Source organism: Acanthochromis polyacanthus, chromosome 16 (assembly GCF_021347895.1).
Source record: "Acanthochromis polyacanthus isolate Apoly-LR-REF ecotype Palm Island chromosome 16, KAUST_Apoly_ChrSc, whole genome shotgun sequence".
NCBI classification, from domain to species: Eukaryota; Metazoa; Chordata; class Actinopteri; family Pomacentridae; genus Acanthochromis; species Acanthochromis polyacanthus.
Window position 1 is genome coordinate 36,269,346 of NC_067128.1, and position 22,437 is coordinate 36,291,782.

At 32.6% G+C, this 22,437-nt stretch overlaps 1 protein-coding gene and 1 long non-coding RNA gene across 3 annotated transcripts in view; one reads left to right on the top strand and one right to left on the bottom strand.

Annotated features, from left to right (window-relative positions):
• Positions 1-3,765: 3,765 nt before the first annotated feature.
• The window catches only part of lpin1b (lipin 1b), a 31,036-nt gene continuing 12,364 nt past the window's right edge, over positions 3,766-22,437 (top strand). Inside the window, exons 1-12 of one of the 2 annotated variants that reach the window (XM_051936667.1) lie at positions 3,766-3,933; positions 9,611-9,814; positions 11,108-11,203; positions 15,331-15,528; positions 16,484-16,521; positions 17,750-17,845; positions 18,740-18,854; positions 18,944-19,154; positions 19,611-19,704; positions 20,058-20,242; positions 21,488-21,581; positions 22,174-22,243. In XM_051936667.1, the coding sequence (XP_051792627.1) occupies positions 9,623-9,814; positions 11,108-11,203; positions 15,331-15,528; positions 16,484-16,521; positions 17,750-17,845; positions 18,740-18,854; positions 18,944-19,154; positions 19,611-19,704; positions 20,058-20,242; positions 21,488-21,581; positions 22,174-22,243 (1,389 nt within the window). In that variant the 5' untranslated portion in view covers positions 3,766-3,933; positions 9,611-9,622. Of the gene's footprint in view, positions 3,934-9,610; positions 9,815-11,107; positions 11,204-15,330; positions 15,567-16,483; positions 16,522-17,749; positions 17,846-18,739; positions 18,855-18,943; positions 19,155-19,610; positions 19,705-20,057; positions 20,243-21,487; positions 21,582-22,173; positions 22,244-22,437 lie in introns of both variants that reach the window. The other variant, XM_051936666.1, reaches the window with a different exon arrangement.
• Positions 12,334-13,244, bottom strand: LOC127530293 (uncharacterized). The gene is made up of 3 exons (XR_007936786.1): positions 13,046-13,244; positions 12,824-12,935; positions 12,334-12,712 (listed from the first exon to the last, which is right to left on the bottom strand). It is a non-coding gene; the product is annotated as an uncharacterized LOC127530293 (long non-coding RNA).

The window sequence follows — 22,437 nt, forward strand, 5'->3', positions numbered from 1 at the left end:
TCGAAAATTTTTTTAAAACATTTAAAAAAAAATTAAATGAATGCTGACATTTTTTGTAAAAAAAAAAGTATTTTTACAAAACAAAAACACCCCCCAAAAAAACAAAAACAGGAACAAAATCTAATATTAAATGAGAGCACAGCTAAATATGGCTGTTTTTATGGGAAAAACAGGAGAAAAATAATATTAAAAGTCAAACATAGCAACAAAGATTTTAAAATATATGCAAATTGATAATTATTAAAAAGCAATCCATATATAAATGTATTTTAATATATAAAACATAAGCAAATAAAGTAAATGTCAAAACCTTCTTTTTATGTAGATTAAAAATATTTCTCCATTTTTATTTTAAACATCAGCTGAAATGTGAGTTGCTGTTTGAATCAGACACAAACGTTGGAGACTTTGTTCTTTTTATGCTTTCAGTCAAACCAGCATCTTTAAAAAGCTCTCAGCTAAACGTTGTGGAGCAGAAAGTGGAATATTTCCCTCATATTTTTACTCACATTTTCTCCTCTCATGACTCTCAGCCCACAGCAGCTCGACCAATCAGACGCCTCGATAGAAGTGTGTCAAAAGGTTGTGCAACAAGTGTGAAACACTCTGAGTCAATGGAAAAATTAAAAAAAAAGATTTGTTCTGTTTTCTGTGTGTCTAAAGAGCCGCAATAGAGCCGATTACGGAGGACAAAAAAAGCAGGAAAACACATTTATTCATCAGAATTATGACATAAAATAGAAATACAGAGAAAATAAGAAGCTCAGACATTAGAAAATGACAAATAAACTGTAAAAACTGAGCTACAAGGAAAGTCCTGCACTTAAAATGTAATTTCACTAAAGCTATATGTATATCTATATATATATATATATATATATATATATATATATATATATATATATATATATATATATGTATGTATATATAAATGTCCTTAAAGTATTAAAAGTCCTCTAGAAATGCTGCTTTACATGATATTTTTTAGTTATTTTTACTCATACACGCCTGTGAAAATAAGATTTAGACTAATTTTTATTGTCATTCTGGATTATAATCTGCTCATTTTTTTCTAATTAATCAATAGTTTGGTTTGTAAAAATTCAGAAAATGGTGAGAAAAGCCTTAACTGGAGCTCTAAACTGTTGTTAAAGTTAGTCTGCAGTTAATTTTATGCAAACTGATTAAATGATCCCTTCACCTGCATGTTTTGTAACAAAATATCTCAATTTTTAAGCTACTTTTGTGCTTTTTATGCAAAATATTCTATATAAAGTAATGAAAGCTATGTGACAGCTTTGCAGTGAAGAAAAAATGCTTCATTCTGAAATATAATGGAGTAGAAATAGGAAGAGTCTTCATAAGAAAAGCAAAACAAAAAGACTAAAAGTCAAAGTATTTGCCAAATTATTAGATTAATCATTTCAGATAAACTTGTAGAAAATGTCAAGTGGTTTAATTTAGAGTAAAACAGCATATTTTATTGTGCAAAAAGTCACAAAAATGTCATGAGTTAAAATGTAATATCTAAAAATATTTAAGAATTATTTCATAAAAATAAAATATATGGTTACAAATCAAAGTATATTAAACAGCTATATATATTTAAAATATTTAAAAATGCCAAATAAAGCAAAAAAAAAAAAAAACCATGATCCTTCACCCCTCCAAAAAAATCCTAAATTATATAAAGAAATATCATTTAAACAGTCATTTAAAAATGGGAAATGCACTAAAAATATGACTTAGAAGAATAATATATATAAAAACAACTGAATTAATACATTGTTTAAAAATATCAACTTATCAAAAAATACCAAAGACCTGCATATAAAAATATTTAAAATGACAAATATAGCAGATGTAGCATATACTACGTGGGCGTGCACGTGAGAGTGTGCATGAGCTCTGGTTGGTTCAGTTTGTCTTTAGTCAGACAGAAGAACTGTAGAAACAGGAGGAAGAGCTTCTTTATCAGAGACATGACGTTTCTGTGGTGAAAAAAGAATCAATGAAGCAGAATCACAGAAAAAACTTTCAGTAACAGACAGGCTCAGAATAAACTCATTGTGAGGTTCTAGCTTCAGTGTTTAATTTATTTCATCAAACTGCAGCCTCATCAGACATCATGCACTGTTAGAAATACTCTGACTAATTTTATTACTATTAGAAGTGCTACTACTAATAATAATCAAACAATGAAGATAAAACCAGATAAATATCTGATTTAAATATGAATATTAACACATTGCATCAAAATAATGTTTCAACAGCTCATAAAAGTCACTAGACTAGAATATTTATCTTGTAATTCAGCCAGAATGTACTTTCTAGTGTTATATTCTTTATTTGTAGTTTGATATTTATCATTATAAAATAGATCCAGATAAAACTTTATTGATTCATGCATCTTCTATCATATGACATCATCAGTGTTTCTGACACGTCGATCTATACTTTTACTGAAGTACAAACTAAAACAGTTTTTCTTCTATGACAGTATTTCTAGTACTAACTGGTAAATCGTGGCTCTTATGTTCATCTCTGCTGAGCCACATCCTCTTCCTCCTCCTCCTCCTCCTCTTCCTCCTCCTCCTCTTCCTCTCTGGGTCTCATGTTCAAACAGCCAACGGGTCATGTGATCTGAGGCTGCGCTGTGATTGGCTGAAAACATCACCTCACTGCTTCACACTGATGCAGCTTCATGACACACTGACTCACTTTCTCACCTGTTTCACCCCTAAAGGTCACCAAAGTTCACCTTTATGACACGATCTGACCGGTTAGAGCCCAGATATTATTAAATCTATGAATAATTTAGTCATTTATGAGCATTTTTATCATCAGTCACTCCTTTAGTTTTCATTTCTTCACCATAAACTGAACTGAAATCATGAAAAATTATGAAGCTAAAACCTTCTGGAAAGTTAATAAACTCAACAATAAGTCACATTTTTCCATTTAATTTTCTCTAATCCAATTTTTATTGTTTGTCTTACCTTTACGCGCTGCTAGTTTTTCTTGATTGCTTGTTTATTACGGTTTTATTAGTCTCTAATTATTTTTACAAAGTCAAAAATAAATGTTTTTCAACAGCTTTTAACTGCATATTTGGTACAATTTATTGTTATTTTACATATTTTCTCTGTTGAGTTACACTAAAGTAAAAGCACAGAAAAAACATAAAAATATTAATATTAGAAAAAAATATTAATTAACATTATGTTAAAAAAATGCCACTCAAATATGTCTTTTTTTTTACATTTGACCGTTAAATTACACTCTTATTTACTGTGTTTAAATTTGCCGTTTTACAGAGTTTTTTTTTTAATTTAAAAAAATTACAATAAGTAAAAAGTAATAAAAAATAAATGAATTAAGTTTCCAAAAAAAATTCTAAAATTATTATTTTACAGATTTTTCATGTTTTGGCAAATTACTGATTCTAACTTTTGTAAAATCACAGAAAAATGTCTGAATTAACTCCAGTGAAGTTTGGCAGAAAAGCTCCTTCATGGCTGTGAGGATCTATCAGCTGATCCCTTCACATTTCTGCTGTTTGTTGGTGATACTGAAGAAGCCACACAGACTTTTACAGCTCACTATTTGGAACTTTGCCATCCACACTTTTCTTTACGCATCCACTCAGCTGTTCTCCGTGATTCTCCGCCACTGTGGCAGCTGCAGCGCCGCGTTTCGCAACTCGCCAGCTCGAATCTGATTGGCCAGAGGGCTGTGGGTGACGTCACGGCGCAGTGACGTAGCTGCGCGGTGAAGCGGAGCCGCCAGAGGAGGAGACGAGGCGGTGGAGCTGTGCGTCTTTACGCGTAAAAGCAGAACCAGAGCTCCGAACCAGGAGCTGCTGCTGGAGTCTGAGGAGGAAACGCTGCTGTTTGTGTGGAATAAATCTGCGGGAATATTCAGATTGACGAGGTATGAGGCTGTTTTTATTCCGATTTACCCGCAGCTGCCTGTTAGATGTGAGCAGAATCGTTCCTCAACAACTAACTAGTGCAAAAAACCTTCACTGCTGCTGTTTTCTGCCAAATATGTTGTAGTGAGTACAAAAAAAAATCCGAAAATGTGTTTTTGAACGTATTCTACACTTTCTATTAAACCTAGAGTTTCAGTTTAACCCGAATTTTTCCTAAATTTGACAGAATTATTTACATTTCTGTGATGCAAACACCAGATTTAACTCGTGTTTCTGCATTTGTCTTCCAAATTTCTGTTTTATGAGTCCTGAAAATATATTTTTAGTTCAGTTCTGATCAGGAATGTGATCTTTTTTGTCATTTTGATTCATTTTTCCACCAATAGCCTCATAAAAAAGGAGATTTTAAGGAGTTTTGGAGAATATTTTAGGACTAAAGTGAACATTTAACCTGATTTCTGCAGAGGTTTACTGGAATATTTAGATTTATATGATGCAAACACCAGATAGCCGCAGCATTCTGGGTTTCTCTTTATGTAAATAAACACATTTGCAGCAGTAAAAAATACAAGTTCTTGCATAGAAACCTTCACTGCAGCCAGTTTCTTCAGAAATTCTGGAGTGTTGAGTATCTAAAACTCCTCACATGTGTTTTCTGAAAGTATTCTACACATTATATTAAACCCACAGTGTCTATTTAACCAGATTTTTTGCAGAAGCTGAAAGAATTATATGATTTTTGCAGGATTCTGTGATGCAAACACCAGATTCAACTCATTTCTGCATAAATAAACTCATTTCTATCCTAAATAATGCAGAAAAACACAAATTGTTGCCTAAAAACCTTCACTGCTGCTGCTTTCTTCCTAATTTCTGTTTTTTTTTTAGTCCTAAAAATGTGTTTTCGGTCCAGTTCTGATGAGGAATGTGGTTGTTTTTGTCATTTTGATTCATTTTTCCACCAACAGCTTCATGATAAAGGAGATTTGAAGGTGTTTTTCAGAATATTTTAGGACTGAGGTGAACATTTAACCTGATTTTTGCAGAAGTTGACTGAATTATTTAGATTTCTGTGATGCAAACATGAGATTTAACTCATGTTTCTTAAATAAATACATTTCTAGCAGAAATTGATGCAGAAAAAAACACAAACTGGTGCAAAAAAACCTTCACTGTTGCCACTTTCTTCAGAATTTCAGGTTTTATGAGTCCTAAAAATGTGTTTTCAGTCCAGTTCTGATGAGGAATGTGATCGTTTTTGTCGTTTTGATTCATTTTTCCATCAACAGCCTCATAATAGAGGAGATTTGAAGGTATTTTGCGTCTTATTTTAGGACTACAGTGAACCTTGAAGCTGATGGATTACTCAGGTTTCTAGCTCCAGATTGAACTCCTGTCTCTGTGTTTCCTGGTGGGTGAGGATGTGCATGATTCAGCTGTTTCAGGCTTTAAATGTGAGAAACGTCGAGCTGCTGCTGCTTCAGAGGATGAGGTTCTTGCAGTGAACGTTTCATCTCCAGACGTCTATTTTTAGGCTGAACCTAAACTCCTCTGTTTGCAGCAGTCTGAAACTCGACTCCTCGGCTGGAAAATCCTCTTAATAATTCACCACAGCGAAGGTCGTCCACCGGCAGATATTGGAGCTCTAAAATTAGTTCCCTGATCTTCAGACGGATCCGGGATAACGTGTTGGCGTCGCTCCATCTTCTTCTGCGGAGCTGCAACCATTCAGAGGCCCTCGTCTGGTTCCAGCTGCAGGCAGTTATGGAGGAAATGCAAAAGAGTGTTTAATGCAACGATCTGTGACTTTTCTACAACAATTTATGCTAGAAAAATGTTTATTTATGCAAAGGGAAATGCAGAATGCAGAACATGAGTTAAATCTGGTGTTTGCATCGTATAAGGAGAGAGACGTCAACAGGCTATTGTTACAGCCCTGGCTCGTGAAATGGGTAAGGGAAGCAACATAAGAGCCAGATGGTTTTGGCTTTAAAGATTTTTATTATAAAGAAATGAAAATGAGGTACAAATAAAAGAAAAACGGAGAACACTAGTCACGAGGTAAAAATAAATATAAACGAGAACAAAAAGAGACTCTAAACTAGAGCTATCAATTAACAGAAAAATCCTAAATGGACCCGATAAACCTAAACACAGCGTGTGTAAACAACAGCTACGAAAAAGACTAGTGCCTCCACAACGACCGGATGGCTAACAAAGTTTGCACTACGATGAGGCACATGGGCAAGACTGGAGTACAGCGACAAGCCCTCCATCCTCAGAGCACTCCAGCTTCTTATGCTGAACCAGGGCCACACCGGATTGGCTGACGAGGGCACAGCAGCTGATTCCAATCACTCAGCACAGGTGGAGCGGATTGACAGCAGCCTGAGAAAATAGACAGCCACACACACACGTACACACAAGCACTCACACACACACAAGCACAGGGGAGGAGCCAGAATACGGCTGTGGCCGTAACAACTATTCAGGAGGCAGAACCCCCACAAAGCAGCAGGACCTGACTCTGTCTCCCCCTCCACCCTGAAACACTGTGCTGATCAACTGTCTCCAGGCTTCACTGACATCTTTAATGAATCTCTGGAGACATGCTTCGTTCCAGCCTGTTTCAAGACCTCCACCATCATCCCTGTCCTGAAGAAGCCAAGACCCACTGGACTTAATGATTACAGACCTGTCGCTCTGACCTCTGTGGTGATGAAGTCTTTTGAGCGCCTTGTGCTTCCTCACCTAAAAGCCGTCACAGACCCTCTTCTAGACCCCCTGCAGTTCGCCTACAGAGCCAACAGGTCGGTGGATGACACCGTCAACCTGGCTCTCCACTTCATTCTGCAGCACCTGGACTCAGCAGGAACCTACGCCAGGATCCTGTTTGTAGATTTCAGTTCTGCTTTTAACACGGTCATCCCTGCCCTGCTCCAGGACAAGCTCCTCCAGCTGAGTGTTCCTGCCTCCACCTGCAGATGGATCACAGACTTTCTGTCTGACAGGAAGCAGCATGTGAAGCTGGGGACACAAGTCTCTGAGACCAGGACCATCAGCACTGGCTCCCCCCAAGGCTGTGTTTTTTCCCCACTGCTGTTCTCCCTGTACACCAACAGCTGCACCTCCAGGCACCAGTCTGTCAAACTCCTGAAGTTTGCTGATGACACCACCCTCATCAGACTCATCTCTGATGGGGATGAGTCTGCTTACAGACTGGAGGTAGACAACTTGGTGAGCTGGTGCAGCAGGAACAACCTGGAGCTCAACACCCAGAAGACAGTGGAGATGGTGGTGGACTTCAGGAGGAACAAACCCCCCCCCCCCTGCTCCCATCAAGCTCTCTGACTCCACAGTGCTCACCGTGGAGTCTTTCTGCTTTTTGGGATCCATCATCTCCCAGGACCTGAAGTGGGAGATGAACATCACCTCCATAACCAGGAAGGCACAGCAGAGGATGTACTTCCTGAGGCAGCTGAAGAAGTTCAACCTGCCAAAGACTATGATGGTGCACTTCTACACGACCATCATAGAGTCCATCCTCTCCTCCTCCATCACCGTCCGGTACCCTGCAGCCACCGCTCAGGACAAGAGCAGGCTGCAGGACATCATCTGCTCTGCTGAGAAGGTGATCGGATGTAACCTGCCATCCCTCCAGGATCTGTACACCTCTAGGACTTTAAGGTGTGCAACCAAGATCTTGGCCGACCCCTCTCACCCTGGACACAAACTTTTTGAACCCCTCCCCTCAGGCAGGAGGCTGCGGTCCATCAGGACTAAAAGCTCTCGCCACAAGAACATCTTCTTCCCCTCTGCTGCATCACTGATGAACACTGCCCGTGCCACTGCTAATCAGCTCTGTTGACTATATTAATTATTAGTTACTACTGTGTAGTAACTGTATATACCTTGTCTATTTTAACCATATTTCTTACATCTCTTTACTTACTATTTTATTTTATTTTATTGTACTTGCACCAAGAGCACCAGAGAAAATTCCTTGTAAGTGTAAAAACATACTTGGCAATAAAACTGATTCTGATTTCTGCTGCAAATGTGTTTATTTACATAAAGGGGAACAAAATGCTGTGTTTATCTGGTGTTTGCATCACAGAAATGTAAATACTGCATCAGCTTCTGCAGAAATCAGGTTAAATGTTCACTTTAGTCCTAGACACTGTGGGTTTAATAAAATCTGCAAAACACCTTCAGAAAACACATTTTAGGAGTTTTAAGGACTCAACAGAAACGTGGAATAAAGCAGCAGCAGTGAAGGTTTTTATGCACCAATTTGTGTTTTTCTGCATTCATTTATACTAGAAATTTCCAAGAAAAATTTTAACTATCAAAAAATACCCCAAAATATTCAAAAAAGATGTATTTTTTAAAAATTCTAAAAATAATTTAAAATTATATTTATAAAATCAAACCAAAAGAAACTTTGGTTTTGTTGTTTAAAGTCTCTAAACAATCTAGAGTTTACTGTGGAGTTAAATTAAAATAGTTCCAGACGTCTGCAGCTTCCTCTTCAGTCTCCTTCAACTTCTCTGATCTCTGCTCAGCCAATGAGCTTCATGGAAACTTATGACATCACCTCCAGCTGACTGGTCTGACCTCTGACCTCTGGAGCAGCTGGACTAAGCTTCTCCAGGTTTCTGTCTGCAGAAAGTCACTTCCAGACTTTTGTTTCCTGGTTTTTACCTCTGAGATCTGATCTGAGAGTTTAGATCTTAAACGTCTGAAGGTCGATGTCTGTGGAAACCAGCAGCCGTGTCATTTTTAAACCACATTATCAGATTCTCTGCTGACTTTACTCTCTAAAAAGCATCTGGTAAAAGATGAAGGTGTCAGAAAAAATACAATAAAAACACACTGGAGTCCTGCAGCGTTCAAAAACTAAAAAAGGATTAAAACTAATGTAAAATATCTGTAAATTAATGCTATTTTAACAGCAAAGCTCTAGATTTTAGAGCCACACATTGGAAAAAAAAATACATGTTTGATGCTGACATTATTATTCTTTTTTATTTTTTACAGTTATCATGTAAATCTATATTTTTCCTATGGTTTTACCTGACATATGATTTTTTTATTCAAATAAAATACTTTGTAAATAATTTACTTAATATACATCATTTTAGTAAACCATAATATAATAACATAACAAATATCTGTAAAAATAACAATAATGCTATTTTTACGAATGAAGTAAATGAATAAATATAAATTAAAATTCATTAAAATAAATATTTCTTTGATTTTACACATTTTTTTTAAATCTGTAATTTAAAAACAAAAACAGGTAAAATTTGTAAAAAAAAAAAAAGAAAAATATTTACTATTTTTCAGTCCTAAATGTAGAAAACTTTATTTTTAAATGATAGTAAATATCCTTAAAATGATATTTTAGGCCATTTATTTTCAGTCTAATAGTGTAATTTTACAGTCATATCTTGTAAATTAATTATTATAAAAACATCGACTTATTTATTACTTTATCAGAATTTTTGCTCTTTTTTTACAGTAAATAAATATTATTTTTCAGTTATTTTACCAGGTATTGTGTGTAATTTAACAAAGTAAAGGGAGAATCTGTAAAAAATGACATTAGCATTTTCCTGTCTAAATTAAAGTATTTTTTTACTGATTCCTGTGTTTCCTGTCCGTCCTCAGACCCGTCTGACCATGAACTACGTGGGCCAGCTGGCCGGTCAGGTGTTCGTCCAGGTGAAGGAACTTTATCGAGGTCTGAACCCGGCGACGCTCTCCGGCTGCATCGACGTCATCGTGGTGCGGCAGCCCGACGGCTCGCTGCAGTGCTCTCCGTTCCACGTTCGCTTCGGGAAGATGGGCGTCCTGAGGTCCAGGGAGAAAGTGGTGAGGAGATGAATGAGCAGAATAAAAACAGAATCATTACAAAACTAATGAGTCAGGAGTTCATCAAGTTTTTAGACAGTTTTGTTCTATTAAAAATGTAAACAGATTAACTGGTTTTCAGGACAGCCAAGAATTATATTTTATAAAATTCTAAAATATATATATATAAAAATGAAAAACAAATAAAAAAAACACATTTTATAAAATCTAATATCAGAAACGAATTCTAAAGAAATTTTGGAAAATAAAAAAAATTGACAGTCTCAAAGCATCAATAAATATATTTTTTAAAAAATGTCAAACATTTTTATTGAAATAAAAATGTCAAATGTCAAATATTTCCAAAAATACATTTCAAAAATCTGTTTCAGAAAAATTATTGCAGATTAAATACAGTTAAATATCCAGGAAAAACATTTTTATGAATGCAACATTTAAAAAAAAATCAGTACTAATATTTTAAAAATATGAAAAACTAGCAAAATACACTATTATTTAAAACAAACTTTCAATTTAAAGCATCAAAAACATATATTTTAAAAAAGAAAAAATTCTGATAATATTACAGATTAAATCAGTTGCATATCCAGGAAAAATCTAAAAAATAAAAATAAAAACAAAATCATAGAAATATCAGAAATTATTTTTTAAAAAAATGTAGAAAAATAACAAAATGTTTAAAACATCAAACATTCAGTTTAAAGGATGAAAAAGGAAATGCATTTAAAATGTCAAATATTTCCAAAAATCTATATGAAAAAAAGCTAAAATTTCTGAAAGTATTACAGATTAAATCAGTTAAGAAGCAGAAATGTTTTTTTAAAAAGCAGCAAAAAATACCTAAAAAATACTGAAAATATATTTTTAAAAAATATCCAAAAATAATTTTTTAAAAATATTTAAACAAAACAATATAAAATTTAAAACTTTAACGATATGAGACAATAAATAAAATCAATACAAATCAATAAATTAAAGAAAATGTCTGCAAAACTTCCTGAATCTTTAACATTTTGGGGAATAAATTTTACTTTTCTCTGGTTTTAAGTAGAAAACTTGAGCCTTTTTCTTTCCTCCAGGAGTCCGTCTTTGAGTAAAAGCATTTAATTCTCTGCTTTTTTTCTTTTCCTGCAGGTGGACATGGACTTTATGTAGAAATGTTTAATCTTTATTTTTATTTCCTGTAGGTGGACATGGACTTTATGTAGAAATGTTTAATCTTTATTTTTATTTCCTGTAGGTGGACATGGACTTTATGTAGAAATGTTTAATCTTTATTTTTATTTCCTGCAGGTGGACATGGAAATCAACGGGGAGCCGGTGGATCTGCACATGAAGCTGGGCGACAACGGAGAAGCTTTCTTTGTCCAGGAGACAGAAAACGATGAGGTGACGTTTGGCGGTTTTTATCTGAACCTCTGAGGAGCTTTAAAAACGCTTTTCACCGTCAGGTTTGGATTCATCTGGTTTATCTGCTCTGTAAGGCCTCATAGACTGAAATGAAAACAGAAACAGCCAAACCTCCTCTCAGCTGGAACTTCTCCTCAAAGCGTCGCTCTGTTTGCTCCTGGAGGCTGAATTTATTTTCTGACCCACATTCAACTGATCTGCTCCTAGAAAGTCGGCATGTTTGACCCTAAAAACTTTGATTTTACCTCCAGTTTATGAAGAAGAAGTTTAAAAGATTCACATGATTCAAGTTTCCTGCTGAGAATTCTGTAGTTTCTGCTTCAGAAAACATTCACAGTGAAGCAGATTACAGAAGTTACACTTTTCTCTTAAAAACTTAATTAAACTGATTCATTGGTTATCAGGACAGCTCAGGATTATTTAGTAACTAGACAGAAAAATATCAAAATAGAATAAAAAAATTAAAATATCACCGATATATATTTACAAATATCTCCTAAAGAAGAATGCAAACATTCATCAAAAATATAAATAAATAGATTTTTTTAAATTAAACTAAGATGAACATAAAAATGTTAATACAAAGTTAAAATCTTAATAACAAATATTTTTAAATTTCCAGTATTTGAAGGAATATTTAAAAATCACAAACTTAAAAAAATATTAAAGATAAAACCAGTTAAACATGCCTGAAAAATACCAAAACACACAACAAACTAAAAAAAAATCACAAATATATATTTAGTAAAATCTGAAAAAAAATTCATTTAAAATATAAAAAATGTAATAAAAAATAAAAAGATGAATATATAAGAAATGTCAAAATCTTAATGACACTTAAAGTCCAGATATATGAAAAAAACATTTTAATATCACAAATATAGAAATACCAAAATACACGACAAAATTCCATAATTTCACAAATATATATATTTATTTCTATATTTATATTTTAAAAATATAGAAAATGAGAAGAGAAAAAACACTAAAAAATAAAAATAGTACAAAAACATAGGGAGAAAAATACAAATAAAACTCTCCTTAAGAAAACTTTGAAATTTAAATTTAGCAACCTCAAAAAATATGTTTTAAATGTCAAACATCCTCCTAAACCTTTTTTATTTATATTGTTAAATATATCCAATATTTTTACCTTTAGTTTCAGTGTTTTATCATTTAAATTTAACCCTCATTTGTTCTGGTTTTACCTTTAGTTTCAGTGTTTTTATTATTTAAATTTAACCCTCATTTGTTCTGGTTTTACCTTTAGTTTCAGTGTTTTTATTATTTAAATTTAACCCTCATTTGTTCTGGTTTTACCTTTAGTTTCAGTGTTTTTATTATTTAAATTTAACCCTCATTTGTTCTGGTTTTACCTTTAGTTTCAGTGTTTTTATTATTTAAATTTAACCCTCATTTGTTCTGGTTTTACCTTTAGTTTCAGTGTTTTTATTATTTAAATTTAACCCTCATTTGTTCTGGTTTTACCTTTAGTTTCAGTGTTTTATCATTTAAATGTAACCCTCATTTGTTCTGGTTTTACCTTTAGTTTCAGTGTTTTTATCATTTAAATGTAACCCTCATTTGTTCTGTTTTTACCTTTAGTTTCAGTGTTTTTATTATTTAAATTTAACCCTCATTTGTTCTGGTTTTACCTTTAGTTTCAGTGTTTTTATTATTTAAATTTAACCCTCATTTGTTCTGGTTTTACCTTTAGTTTCAGTGTTTTATTATTTAAATTTAACCCTCATTTGTTCTGTTTTTACCTTTAGTTTCAGTGTTTTATTATTTAAATTTAACCCTCATTTGTTCTGTTTTTACCTTTAGTTTCAGTGTTTTTATTATTTAAATTTAACCCTCATTTGTTCTGGTTTTACCTTTAGTTTCAGTGTTTTATCATTTAAATGTAACCCTCATTTGTTCTGGTTTTACCTTTAGTTTCAGTGTTTTTATTATTTACATTTAACCCTCATTTGTTCTGGTTTTACCTTTAGTTTCAGTGTTTTTATTATTTACATTTAACCCTCATTTGTTCTGGTTTTACCTTTAGTTTCAGTGTTTTTATCATTTAAATGTAACCCTCATTTGTTCTGGTTTTACCTTTAGTTTCAGTGTTTTTATCATTTAAATGTAACCCTCATTTGTTCTGGTTTTACCTTTAGTTTCAGTGTTTTTATTATTTACATTTAACCCTCATTTGTTCTGGTTTTACCTTTAGTTTCAGTGTTTTTGAAGCTCTGTTTTAAGGCTTCACGTGAGGTGGTTTTTCCTGCAGACTTTCCTCTTTTTCCATCTGGTTTTAAACTCTTTTTTAACGTGGAACATGTGCAGCTGCTGATGGATTCTCTGGTGTCGGATTCCAGTTTCTTTTCTTTCTTCTGGCTCATGGAGGGAAAAACGTGAGGCGCTGGATCGACCACAAATCCTTCTCTGACTCCAGTTTTTCTTCCTTTTTTCCACCAGTCTCCACATGATCGTTTTCTCTGGAGACTCCTGGAAAGAATGTTCTTTTCCTAGAAGGAGACGCTTGTTCCACAGAACAGAAACATGCAGGAGGTGATTTATGGAGGATTTTTACCAAAAACATGTAGAAAGTGGTTTCTGGAGGGTTTTATCGTCCAGTTTTTCCCTCAGCAGAGAGGCTGGATGTGAATATTTTCCTGTTGATGTCAGAGGTTTACTTCAAACCGTCACGTGTTTTGGTTCGTCTGCTAAAAAACAATCAGGAGGAAAGTTTTCTGCTGCAGAAACCTTCAGGATTTCTGTTTTAAAAGCAGCTTAAAGTCACAGTTTCTGCATGTTTTCACTGTTTGGTATTTAGATTCTTCACTAAAGTAAACCCATCAGTACAGCAAAGAAAAAACTCCTGCCAGAAAATCAGATTTAAATAAAAGCACCAAACTGGAGGTAAAGTTTCAAAATAAAAGTCCTGGTTTGGATTGTACGAATCTGGTGATTAGTTTCTGCATAAATTAATCATTTATTTAGTCTCTAAAATGTTCAAAATGTGGCTCAGAGTTTCCTCAAAGATCTTCAGTTTACTGTCACAGAGGAAAGAAACCAGAAAATATTCACATTTAAGAAGCTGGAATCACATAATTTAGACTTTATTTTATCTTAAAAACTGATTAAATGTTTATCAGGCTTGATTTAATAGTTGATAATCATTTAATTTGTTAATCTAACATAAGATTATCTTTTTAAAAGCCTAAAATTCTATTTAAAAATAGCAAAAATAGCAAAGAAATATGAAGCAATGAAAAGTAGAACACCTAAAAAAGTAAAATGTCAAATATAAATGTCAAAACATAAAGAAATCTTTTTTTTTTAAATTAAATTTAGCAGAAAAATATGAAAAAAATACCAAAAAACTGTATTTATTTTTTGAAAACAAAATCAATGTTCTGTTTTAAAACATCTAAAAATATTTTTTAAAGACCAAAAATCTATAAAATTTTAAATTTAAAATATCAAATATACCTAAAAATAAAAAAAATCTAAAATGTAAAATATATCAAAATATGAAGAAATATTATAGGTAAAAAATTTGAATACAACAGAAAAACATTAAAAACCCAAACTATTTTTTTAATATCCCATAAATGTTTAAAAATATTGAAAAAATATATACATATGTATGCCTTTCTATTCTATATTTAATTTTAAAACATCCAAAACGTTTGTTTTAAAAGGATAAATATAATGTAAATGATTTTTAATTTAAAATGTCAAATATTTCTAAAAAATCTTCAAAAATCACAATGAAAGTTTTAATGACTGAACCAGTTAAATCCCGAAGAAAATAAAATATAAAAATATATTTTAAAAGTATAGAAATATAGAAAAATTGCCATTTGAAAAATCTAAATTGGAACAAAACAAATCACAAATATTTCCAAAAATAATTAAACCCGTCTCATCTGTTTTGTATTTTAAAAGCTTTTATTTGTATTCTTGGTCTGAATTGTGGATCTTATAAATCTGTCAGAAAAAAAGTAGAAAAAAGTTCAGTCTTTCCCTCTGAGATGTGGTGAAAGAAGGAAGTAGCAGAAAACAGAAATATTAAACTAAAACGTAATTCATTCCTTCACTTCCTGTCCAAACAGGAAGTGGTTCCCTCCTACCTGGCCACGTCTCCCATCCTGTCTGACGACGTCTCCCTGATGAGGAGCTCCGGTCCTCCCGTCCAAACTCTGGGTTCTCTGAGCGGAGAGACGAAGAAGAGGAGGAAGAGGAGGAGGAAGAACAGAGCCGACAGCGTGAGGAGGGAGGAGAGCGGAGATTATTCAGCCGACGACGACGACGTGTTCAGCATCGAGATGAGCTCCGACGACGAGGACAGGTGGGAAAAATAATTAATAATAATAATAATAATAATAAAATATATGTATAGATGTTCAGCATCGAGATGAGCTCCGACGACAAGGACAGGTAGGAAAAATAATTAATAATAATAATAATAATAATAAAATATATGTTTAGATGTTCAGCATCGAGATGAGCTCCGACGACGAGGACAGGTGGGAAAAATAATTAATAATAATAATAATAAAATATATGTTTAGATGTTCAGCATCGAGATGAGCTCCGACGACGAGGACAGGTGGGAAAAATAATTAATAATAATAATAATAAAATATATGTTTAGATGTTCAGCATCGAGATGAGCTCCGACGACGAGGACAGGTGGGAAAAATAATTAATAATAATAATAATAAAATATATGTTTAGATGTTCAGCATCGAGATGAGCTCCGACGACGAGGACAGGTGGGAAAAATAATTAATAATAATAATAATAAAATATATGTTTAGATGTTCAGCATCGAGATGAGCTCCGACGACGAGGACAGGTGGGAAAAATAATTAATAATAATAATAATAAAATATATGTTTAGATGTTCAGCATCGAGATGAGCTCCGACGACGAGGACAGGTGGGAAAAATAATTAATAATAATAATAATAATAATAAAATATATGTTTAGATGTTCAGCATCGAGATGATCTCTGACGACGAGGACAGGTGGGAAAAATAATTAATAATAATAATAATAATAATAATAAAATATATGTTTAGATGTTCAGCATCGAGATGAGCTCCGACGACGAGGACAGGTGGGAAAAATAATTAATAATAATAATAATAATAATAAAATATATGTTTAGATGTTCAGCATGGAGATGAGCTCCGACAACGAGGACAGGTGGGAAAAATAATTAATAATAATAATAATAATAATAATAAAATATATGTATAGATGTTCAGCATGGAGATGAGCTCCGACGACGAGGACAGGTGGGAAAAATAATTAATAATAATAATAATAATAATAAAATATATGTTTAGATGTTCAGCATCGAGATGAGCTCCGACGACGAGGACAGGTGGGAAAAATAAATAAGAAGAAACCAGACACGTAACAAATATGTTCAGATATAGAAAAAAAATCTCCTTAAGAGGAATTTAAAATGAAATTTAAAAACAAAAAACAAAACTTTAAATCACAAATATAGAAATATATTAAAGATAAAACCAGTTAAACGTCCTAGAAAATAAAAATATACCAAAAAAGAAGAATATCACAAATCTATATTTAGATAAATATACAAAGATATGAAATCACACACATAAATAAATGAAAAAATATATGAAAAATGTTATCAATATCACAAATATCTATTTAGTTAAATATAGAAAAATCTAAAAAGAAATCAAATGTCACGACAGCCGGGCATTATTTAATGGATTTTTTAATGAAACGAAATTAATATAAAAAAAGTAATATAGAAAAATCTTAAATATAAAACATGTTGAACGTCCTAGAAAAATATCAAAACAAGCGACAAAAATAATAGAAATAAGATCACAAGAAGAAACGTGCCGTGAATCCAGACATGAACAGAATGAATACGTGAAAACAGCAGAAATAGAAATGTTTCTGCTTCTGCTTCCATGTGACGCCGGTTTGAACTCACATGAAGGAATAAAACATCTGCAGTGGAGAACGGAGCAGTGACAGAGGCTACATACATGTTTTACTCGTCACATGTTCTCCTCCACACGGCTGGAAATCCAACCAGAGTTTAAACACAGAATCCAACAGAACGGAGAGAAATCACTGAAACATCAAATTATTAATTTTGGCAGTTTTTCAGTCAGTTTGGATGGATTTTAAGCAAATTTCACTTGTTTTTTAGTTGTTTTTGACTATTTTTAGTAATGTTGGATGAGTTTTAAGCCATTTTCATTAATTGTTTTTGTTATTTTGGATGTTTTTTAGTAATTTTGAATGATTTTTAAGTTGTTTTCACTCATTTTTTAGTCATTTTAAATGATTTTTTTGTCATTTTGGATTCATTTTTATGCCATTTTCTTTTTTTGACACTTTTTTTTGCTTGTTTTAGATAGAATTTCAGTCATTTATGACTAAATGTGTGCAATTTTGGAGCTATTAGCTTGTTCTTCTGTTGAAAATGTCCCAGAATATGTATCAAAAATCTAATTATAAATGTTTGTGTTGCAGGTCTCTGAGAGACGAGACAACGGCTTCGACCGGCGGTTCGTACAAACAGACGAGTCTCTACACTCGATCAGACGGAGAATGGAGTCCAGTTCAGAGGTAGAAGTGACAGAAACACATCTGGACAGTTACAATACAGATGTTTATCGTAGGAGGCAGTAAAGCAGATTTTTTTATCAAATGAAGAGAAATCTTTATTTATCAGAGGAATTTTAAGCCATTTTCAGTCATTTTTAGTCATTTTTTTTACTGTTTTTAATCATTTTAGATTAATTTTAAGCAATTTTCATTCATTTTCTTGAGTTAATTTGGACAATTTAGCTCGTTAACTAGTTCTTCTGTCAAGAAAACTCCCAAAATATATATCCAAAATATTTTTTAAAAATATTAAAGATTAAAGTTAGTAAATATCTAAAAAAAACCATCACAAAAAACAAGAAAAATCCCCCCAAAAATCTTGAAAAAAATGTAAAAATTCGACCTGAAGACAAATATCAAACATCTGTTTAAAATATATATCCAAAATATTGAAAGCATATTAAAAATTATCCGTTCAAATATCAAAGAAAAAAGTATATTTAATATTTCAAAAATACACAATAATAAAAAAAGTCTTCAAAAAAAGTAAAAATTCTACCGAAAGTCAAATGTCAAACATCTTCATAAAAATATGAGTGAAATATTTTTTAAAAAACCTGACAGGTATCTAAGATTTTTTAAGAAATCACAAATATATATTTCAAAATATAGAAAGATATAAGAAAAGTCTTTATACATTTTTTAAAAAAATTCAACCTAAAGACAAACATCAAACGTCTTTCTATGAATAGATTTAAATGTCAAATATATATTTTAAAAAAGATTCAAATACCAAAGAAGATAAGAAATGTTTTTACAAAATATATTCCATAGAACTACCTTTTTAATTCTGTCAAAAATGTAATTTTTTAGATTAAAACAGATTTAATTTATTAATGTTTTTTCCTCTTCCAGTCCTGGAAACTCTCGTCCAACGTCTCCAAAGAGCGACTCTGAACTCGTCACCAAGTCAGACGGTCAGAACCCGGCGATGCTCTGGTCCTGGGGGGAGCTTCCTCATGCTGCCACGGTAACCAGCATCTAAACATCTGCAGCAGGTCTCCGTCTGTGCTGCTGTTTCCAGATGTTTCCTGATGTTTCCTCTCTGTCTCCCTCCAGCCCTCCTTCCTTCGTCCCGTCTCCATCCCCGTCTCAGAAAACACTCACTTCAGGGTGATCAGAAACGAGATGCTGGAGGAGGCGGTTGCCATGGAGACGGAGACCCTGAAGATGGAGATGGAGACTTCTGGAGGAGCTGGAATGATGGTGGACATGGAGGAGACGACGCTCCGTCCACCCGGGAAGACAGAGTCTCCGTCCAAGAGGACAGGTAAGAATTATATGTCTCCAGTTTCTGCTGTTTCTGACTCCTTTTGGACCAATTTTTGGTCATCTTAGTCCAGTTTTTATTCATTTTGTCATTTTGGACAATTTTTAGCTTGTTTTAGAATTTAAAAAAACGCATTTTTGACGCATTTTGAGTCATTTTCAACCATTTTGGACCAATTTCTGTGATTTTAGTTGAGTTTTCATTCATTTTGTAGTAATTTTCAGTCACTTTGGACAGTTTTTAACTTGTTTTGGAAATTTTTAAAATAATTTTGGAAACATTTTGAGTCATTTTCAACCATTTTTGACTCATTTTGGACCAATTTTATGTCATTTTAGTTGAGTTTTTGTTCATTTTGTAGTAATATTCAGTCATTTTTGACTAATGATGAACCACACGGTAAACATATTTCCTAAACGATAAGAACTGAATTCATCTTTTCCTTTTTTCTTGCAGACAAAAGGAGCCGCCATCTTGGCTCTGATGGCGTTTACCTGGATGACATCACAGATCTGGAACCTGAAGTGGCGGCGCTTTATTTCCCAAAGAGGTCCGTTTAGTTTACGGTTTTAAACTTTAACTCTGAGCTCTCACAGCGACCCGAAGGACAATTTATGATATTTTTTTACTTAGTCAAACTCTGAGTTGGCAGAAAACCGTGCAGATCCAATAAAATTAAAAAATAAGAAAAAGACAGAAAATAATAGAAAAATAAATAATTTTTGAACACTTGCATTGCTGAAAAAAAGCACTAAAAAATGTAAATAAATTCCAAATAAACAAAAAACCAAGAATTTGAACAACATCTAAAGAGTGTGTTTCCTCCTGGTTCCTTCCAGACATCAGTGTGTCCTCGTGTGTTTCAGGTTTCTGATGTTTTCCTGTTTTTTTTCTCCTCCACAGTGACAGCGGCGCCACCTTCAGGTCGGTCTCTGATCCGGGTCCCCACAGCAGCAGTTTGTCTCCTCAGTCCACGAGTTCTGGAGGCGACAGTGGAGTGGATTCTTTCTGTGATCAGATGTCCGACCTGCCGTCCATCAGCATCTCTCTGTGTGGAGGACTGACGGACAGCAGGGAGATCACTAAAGGTACCAGAATAATCTAAAATATACCAGAATACTCTGATTTATCTCTGTGGAGGATTAACAGACAGCAGGGAGATCACTAAAGGTACCAGAATACCTAAAAACACCCCTCATACTCTGATAATATTTATTATTATTATTATTTGTGACTTCATCCTTTCACTCTTCTACATCTCATATAGAAATATTCTACTTTCTCCACCTCATTCATCTGACAGATTTTATTATAATTTTACGATATAAGAAGCTTTAAATAAACAGAACACATATTTACAGGTTAAACCAGTGGTTTCTCAGAACATTTTAATTTTAGATTTTTTTTATTTTTAGATTAAAAAAAATCTTCAGTTGTTAAATGTTTTGAATTTGTAGACTTTTAAATATATTTCCAAACTAAAACTTTAGACTTTAAAAATGTTTGTGATATTTTTGAGATGTATAAAATATATATATGTACATATTTTTTTTTATTGAAAATTGCTTAAAGTTCTATGAGTATTCGTAGTATTATTGGGATTGCTTTATGTTTAATATTTCAGTTGATTTCACTTTTTAAAAATATATTTAATATATTTGAGATTTATATATTTTAAATATATTTTTAATACAAACTTTGGGTGTGTTGTTGATATTTCTTTCATTTTTGTATTTATTTAAAAATATTTTTAAATATATTTAAGATTCATATTTTTAAATATGTTTTAAATAAAATATACTTTTTAAAAATTTTAAAATGTTTCAGATATTGTTTTGGTATTTTTTAAGACTTTTATTTCAAGAATATATTTCAAATATTTGAAATTTATACATTTTAAATAGAATTAAGCATATTTTCCATACAAACATTTCAACATTTTTTTTTAATTTCTTTAAAAAATTCTTTAAATTTTTTAAAATATTGTATATTTTGTTTTGGTATTTTTAAAAAATATTTTTAATCAATTTTGATATTTTTAAATATAAAAAATATTTTATTATATTTAAACTTTTTTCAAAATTTTATTGTATTTTTGATCATTTTACATATTTTTTTAAATATATATTTACATACATGGGGATTTTTTTCATATTTATTGTTTTTATATACATTTTAAATTTTTCTTATATTTTGGATATTTTTGTCTGAGTTTTGTAGATATATTGGAGATGTTTTTTGATGTTTTTATTTCCAGCTCCACCAAACAGTGATTTTCTTTTTCCTCTAAACGTCCACTAATCTGAATAAAATGTGTGTTTGTGTGTTTGCAGAACAGTTTCAGGAGAAGATCATTTCCTACCAGCAGTTCACAGAGAATCCCTCCATCATCGACGACCCAAACTTAGTCGTGAAAATCGGTTCAAAGTAAGAAGAATTTGCCTTTTAACACAGTTTGTTTTTCTGAGGACCAGCTGCTTTTATTCCCAGCTCATTTAAACCAAACTCCTCTTGATAAACATCCAATTTGGAGGCAGACTGAGAATGTTTAATCCTGATTTTGAGCTCTGATTTGATCGCCTCCCGCAGATTTTAGAATCACAAATATTACTTTTAAATTGATCTGACTGTTTTTATTATCAATTAATTAGTTTGAGTAATTATTTAGGGGAATTCATTGATTCCTGCTTCTTAAATGTGAATATTTTCTGGTTTCTTTCCTCCTCTATGACAATAAACTGAATATTTTTGGACAAAATAAGACGTTAAAAGTTAATTTTGGCCATTTTCTGACACGATTTATCGAGATTATAGTTTAAAATAATGATCAGCCCAGTTATAAACACAAAAAACAGCAGCGTTTGCTCAGTCCTGGTCCCTTTAAATGCAGAAATAAAGCTGATATAAATAAATTCTGCTCCTTATAAATGCAGAAATAAAGCTGATTTAGATAAACTCTGCTCCGTATTAATTAGTTTTCCTTCCCGTATGAAGCTGATCCGGGTAAATTCTGTTCCAGGTACTATAACTGGAGCACGGCGGCTCCTCTGGTCCTGGCCCTGCAGGTCTTCCAGAAACCTCTGCCAAAGGTAAGACCTGATACTGCAGATGGTGTTACACTGAAAGTCTTCCCCCTGCTGACTGGAAACAGAACTGCAGCTCCACCAGCGTTTAAACTCGCATTCTTTGAACATTTTCCCCGTTTGTTGATAATAACTAGACAAAAACACAGAAAAAAATATAAATGTACATGTTAATTCTATAAAAATTATATATTTTTTTC